The sequence below is a fragment of the Neofelis nebulosa genome, chromosome 2 (genome assembly GCF_028018385.1).
Source record: "Neofelis nebulosa isolate mNeoNeb1 chromosome 2, mNeoNeb1.pri, whole genome shotgun sequence".
Lineage (NCBI taxonomy): Eukaryota > Metazoa > Chordata > Mammalia > Carnivora > Felidae > Neofelis > Neofelis nebulosa.
In genome coordinates, this window is record NC_080783.1 from 35,400,307 (window position 1) to 35,406,870 (window position 6,564).

General features: G+C 33.9%; 1 protein-coding gene across 7 annotated transcripts in view; it reads right to left on the reverse strand.

Moving 5' to 3' along the window:
- Positions 1-220: 220 nt before the first annotated feature.
- Positions 221-6,564, reverse strand: part of SGO2 (shugoshin 2) — a 68,628-nt gene continuing 62,284 nt past the window's right edge. For all 7 annotated transcript variants that reach the window (XM_058709836.1, XM_058709810.1, XM_058709816.1 and 4 more), the window contains one exon: positions 221-539. In XM_058709836.1, coding sequence (XP_058565819.1) covers positions 524-539 — 16 coding nt within the window. In that variant the 3' untranslated portion in view covers positions 221-523. The remainder of the gene's footprint in view (positions 540-6,564) is intronic.

Genomic DNA, 6,564 nt, shown 5'->3' on the forward strand with positions numbered 1-6,564 from the left:
GGTTAAGCCCCTCAGCCAAGTCATCAGATTACATATAATGGAAAGAATTCAGAAATCAACACCTAACAGGTAATTCTGAAAGTATAAGAATGAAGCGTGACAGAAAACTGGCCAGGGCAGAAGGCAACTTTTAAAATCTTTTGTGTGTTCACATATATTGGATGGTTTAAAAACAAAACAAGATAGCTTGGTAAGCAACAAGATAACCAATGAAAAAATATTTCACAACACATTTTATTTGGCTAAAAGGTTAACAGCTTTTGCTTAGTTAATGGCTGTTTGGTTGAAAGAGGCTTACACCAACAGGAAGATAAGTTATAGGCTGACCAAAATGATAACAGAAGTTGAACATTACAAAATAGATACTTTATGCACATACATCTAAACATAAGAATGAATAAATTAACACTCATGAAAAGGTGGGGGTAAAAAAAGCTTTCATCATGCATTTCATCTTCTTGATCCTTGTTTTGACTTGTTATGGTTTGAGAATTCAAAAAACCCCAGATTCCATAAATTCACGTCATCTTCTCATCTTCCTGCAAAGTAGAAAAAAAGGAAGATAAACAATACTAACAACATAAAGCTAATACTTTTGCTGTGAAGCATGGAGAAAAAAATGGCTGCATCATATAATTTGGAATACTCTACGATTGTGGGAATTATAAAATAGGGGTTAAGAAAAATTGACTAGCTTAGATTTTACACATTACATAGTTTACTATATATTTCTTTTTTATTATTAACTTTGGCATACATAAAAGAGAATATGAAAATGTATAACTTAAAAACAATCAAATAAATGTTGATGTACCTACCACCCAGGTTAAGAACTGAAATGTTACCACACCTCAGAAGCTTCCAGTGTGCCCCTTTCTGATCACATCCCCGTCGTCCCCCAAGAAGTAACCACGACCCTGAACTGTGTTTATCTCCTGCTTGTTCTTCTTTAACTTGTTTTTTTTCAACACCTTTATTCATTTCCAAGTCTCTCCTTCACTGAAACATTAAACAGTCTTATTTTATATTCTGTATCTAATCCTGCTATCAGTTGCTTCTGCTGGCACCTTGTTCCCTTGCATGTGTAGTGTTTACTATGAGGTAACTGCTCATTTCCCTCAGAACTTTATCTGTGGAAAATTTGTTGATGACTGAGATGAAGGAGAGCCCTAGAAAATATTTATATTTTCTTCTGACAGACAAAGGGGGCACTACAAGTCATTGACTAATACTAAATCCTCAGCTTGAGGTTTTCTGTGACTTCCAGATACTGTGAATTCCAGCTGCAATGCAGGAGAGTTTGATTTTGGTTACAAATTCTCAGAAGATTTTTTTTCTCCTCAGTTCAGTACCAGAGTTATTTCCTGGGGCTTAAAAAAGCTGGTGGTAAGGTTGTTTTTAGTTTGCTCTCCTACTGAGAGTAGCTTAACTTTATTGAAGGTGATCTACTATTAGACTCTTCATTTTAACTAAACCTGAGGATATGCCTTCTGTCCTCAGCCCCATAAGGCTATGTGAATCCAACACTTAGGTTCACTTAATTAGAGAAATGCCTTTGGGCAAAAGCCAGTTTCAGAGTCCACCTACCTCTCTGGGTTCCTGCTCTCATTTAGTTTCTGATATGAACTTTCTTTTCTTCTAGCTAACAGATTTGTTCAAGGGTTTTGTTTGTTTTGTTTTTTTAATATTTTACCTAGTAATTTTATTTTTAGGTTGACCATGCACCTGGTTGGTCATATTATAAGAAGTAGAGTTGTATTTATTCTTTACAGTGTATATATTTTTTAGATAAGATGTACACGCACGGGGCCAAATTACAAAGTATAAATGGTAGATATAAAGTAGGTCTCTTTCTCTCCTTTGTACTCCTCTCCAGAGCCAATGATACCACTGCCTTGGGTAATTAGATAGAATTTAATAATTCTTTCAAAAGTGTTACCTATTCTAAATATAGCAAAATGTTGTAATGAAATAGTATTCTATTTTAATTTAGATGTACTGGGCATACAGATTATTTGGTTAATGGTTTAGCTGGTAAGTGTTTTAAAAGCAAATATCACAATAAACATTTAGTATAAATACTAAGAATGATGACAACCCAGCTGCCTTTTATTTTCTTTTTGGATTGGGCATGGCATCCAGCAGGTATATATCACAGCTTCTGATAGGCTCCCAGTGAGAACAGATCCTGAATGAAACTGCTTCAATGTATTATGGAGTGATCATCATAAGCATTGAGGACAGGCGAGGCAGAAGTTATCAGGAAGGTAATACAAATACATTTTTAAAGTCTTTATCTTTTAAGTCCCAAAGCATTGAATAAGTGAGGAGATAGAAAATCTAAGCAATGTAGGGGTAAATCTTAACGAATATACATCAAACGAATATACATCAAACTCTATACTCTGATAATAGAGAATACATATTCTTTTTCAAGTACTCACAGCACAGTTACAAAAGCAAATCCAATACCACATTATGAAAAACATATACCATGACCAAGTGAGATTTATTCCAGGAATGCAAGTTTGGTTCAATATTAGAAAACCTATTACCATACACCATGTTAATAAGTCTAAGGAAATAAAGCATACTATTTTTTCATAGATACTGAAAAAGTCCTTGACACAATGCAACACTCACCCATGACTAAAACATTCAGTAGACATTGAGGGACATTTTCTTAATGTCATAAATTATATATATATATATATATATATACACATATATACATACCTTCATCCTAAAGCCATTATCTCATTTAATGGAGAGACAACAGAGGTATTTCCACTCAAGTCAGGAACAAGCCAGAATGCCCACTATTCCTGTTACTATGTCAAACTATACTTGAGGTATTAGCCAATGCCATTAAACAAGAGAAATCAATCAGAGGCATATGAATGGGTAAAGAAGTAAAATTAACTCTATTCTCAGATGATTTCATAGTACTCCTCAAGTATTCCTGTTCCACTGAGTTTTACTTGAGAGAATCAATGGGATAGAGAATATAGGAAATTTAGTTAAGTAGCCAGTTATAAACTTACACAGAATTCAACACCTTTCATACTCACAAACAATAAATACTGAGCATGATTATATATGTCTAAGTTATATGTCCATTTATAATAGCAACAAAGACTACCTACAAATCAACTTAACAAGAAATGTGTAAAACCTGTATGAGGAACATTTTTAAACACTTCTAAAGGTTATACAAGAAGACTTGAATAAATAGAAAAGACATCTGTTCTTACACAGCACAACTCAATACAAAGATTGAGTTCTTCCTAAATTAAGGTAGAAATTCAATGCAATCCCAATAAAAATACCAGCAAGCCAGACCAATCGTTTTTAACTCAGGACAATTTTAATCCCTAGGTGACATTTTGCAACATGTAGAAATATTTTTGATTAATTTAAATGGACGGGTACTACTGATATTTACTGGGTGGAAGGCAGGGATACTGCTAAATATCTTACAGTACACAGAACAGCCTCCCACAACAAAGAAATATCTAGCTCAAAATGTCAATAGTACTGAGCTTGCCAAGCAAATACTAAAGTCTGAAGTTCTATGTAAAAATAAGCATGTAATAACACCCAAGGAAACAATGAAAAACTATGAGAAGGCAGTAGCCTTACCAGACATTAAAACATCATATAAAGCCTCTATAGTAGACAGGTAGATCACTGCAGTAGAATAAAAAGTCCAGCATTAGACCCCATCAAATACATATAGAAATTTAAAATGTGACATGTTTGACATCTCAAATCTTTAGGGATAAGGATGTATTTTTTAATAAATGAATGGTGCCAGTACAGATGGGTAGCCTTCAGAAAAAAGACAAAATTAGATCCATATCTTACATCTCATGCTAGAAAACAAATTCTAAATGGATTAGGGTTTTATGTAAGAAATGAAACAATATAAATACTAGAAGAAAGTATGGATGAATTCCCCTTTAATCATCGTAGAGGGAAAGACTTTCTAACTATGACTTAAAATTCAAAAAGAATGAAAGAAAAGATTGACAAAAATGACTATATAAAAATTTAAAATGTTTACATGATTAAAAATATAAAGTAAAAAAATAAATGATAAACTAAAAAAAATACTGGCTACACATACTACAAGGGCTAATATCCCTAATACATAAAGAATTCTTAATAACTGAGGGACAAAAGACCAGAAACACAATGAAAAACAAAAAAGTTATGAACAGACTAAAAGATTATATAATGACCCCCAAGCATGAGAAAAGCATTTAAATTCACTTATAGAGAAAGGCAAATAAAACAACACCAAGATACCATTTCTTGCTTATCAGAGTGGCAAAAATTTTTAAATATGACAATATATTACATATGATTACAATGGGGCAACAGTGCCATAGGCTGCAGCTGGTAATGCAAATTGGTACTAGCTTCTGGAAGGAAGTGTGGCAAGACCTAACAAAACTACATGTGTTCATTTTTCACCCCTGCAATCCCACTTTTAGGAATTTACCTTGAAGATACACTTCCAACAATATGAAAAGATATATGCACAGATTATTCAATGTAGTATTACTTATAATGGCAAAATATTGAAAACAACCTAAATGTGCTATAAAGGAATGTTATTGCATGACTATAGTATATCTATACACAATTAAGTATTATACAGTTGTAAAAAAAGGATAAGGAAAATCTCTACAAATTGACAGGGAATGATTTTCAGAATACACTGTTAAATGAAAAACAGCAAAGCCCAACAGAGTAGCTATAGTATGCTGCCTTTATGTAAGAAAAAGGGGAATATAAATGGATCTATATTTCTTTAGGAAGGATAAGCCAGAAACTAAAGAAACTGGTTACCCCTAGGAGGAGGCGTATAGAAAAAATAGGATAGAAAGAGAGGGTAATGGGAATAGGGTAGATGAGATAAAGTAGTTGACATTCTCTGCATATACCATTTTTTTCTCTCTTTTTTTATATCCATTCATTTATTCTGGTTTATACTCAACCACCTGAGCCACCAAGGCACACTTCTGCATACACATTTTGAATAGCTTTGATTTGTATAAAGCAAATATTTCACATACCTCAAAGTAAACAACAAAACCTACCAAGAAACAGAAGAAAATGGAATACCAACAATAACAAATGTACCTAAACAAATTACAAGTGAATAACATAACTACTTTGGAAAGGGCTTATGGTAAGGAAAATAACTAAACCATGACAAAAAGAACCAAATCTAAGTGTTATAATCTAGTTAGTAAATGTTTCTCACAGGGATAGGAGTCAGCAATTCTGAAACTACTTTATGTGTATGCTACAAATGAACAAATAAGGAAATGTATTATAGGTAATGAAAGCCATGCTTCTTGCTGATGAAGAAATCATGTATAAGCAAAGCTAAAATGAACCCTGTGGTGTTGAACTGGAATCAGAGATATCAATATAAACTCATTGTTTTTACTACATATACAAATAGAAAAATATGAAAGTGTGTATACGTAGGGATTAGCATACATACATACATTTCCTAGCTCTGTCTGCTGAGAGGGCCTAACAGCAATGACCCCTGTGGTAACCAGCCTCTAAGAAGATACCTCCCAACACACTCATAATGATGTTCATGCCCTTGGGTTAACTCCTTCTCTTTAAGGAACTGTGACTCGCATTTAACCAATATGGCAAAGGTGATGGGATGTCTCACTTCTAAGATGACATTTCACCATATAATACTCTGTTTGCTAAAGGATTTGCTCTACAGACTCTAGTTAGCTTTGAAATAAGGAACCATTTTGGGAGGCCATTTGGCAAGGAGCTGAGAGTGGCCTCTAGGAGTTGAGGACAGCCTCCAGCCAACAGCATGAAGCTGGGGCCCTCTGTCCCATAACTACAAAGAAATAAATTTTGCCAACAATCTGTGTGATCTTGAAAGCAGATTCTCCCACAGTGGAGCTTCCAGATGAGAACCATCTTGGAAAACATCTTAATTACAGCTTTGTAAGACATTAAGTAGAGCACCCAATTAAGCCAGTCCAGCTTCCTGGTCCACAGAAACTGAGAGTAATAAATGTATGTTGTTTTAGGCTACTAGGTTTATGGTAACACTGTTATGCAGTAATATAGCCAACTAATGCAACACAATATAAATATTAAAAGTACCTAGTGCCCAGATCATGGTTTCTAAATAAAATTCTTCCATCAAAGGAAACAGGATCTTTGAAAACGTGTCTGATTTGGGAGTTGGGGTAGGAAAAACACTAAGATGACCCTCGAACATCTTGTGTCAGAAAGTAAGGAAGCGCTCAAAATATAGTATGGTCTTGTTAAAAGAACACAGAAGGAAGCCACCATAAAGGAAATCCTAATAGCCAAGCTGGAATTATCTGAGCAATAAAATAACTATTGATAGTATTAGATTTTAACTTACAGAATAAGCATCCATGAGTCAACAGTGATATAAATAAATGAGGGAGAAAGAACAGCTTTTCCTTACAGAATTCCAATAAATGTAGAAGGAAAGAGGGAGACAGAAAACCACTATTAGGAAGAAATAGAACTGTTGTA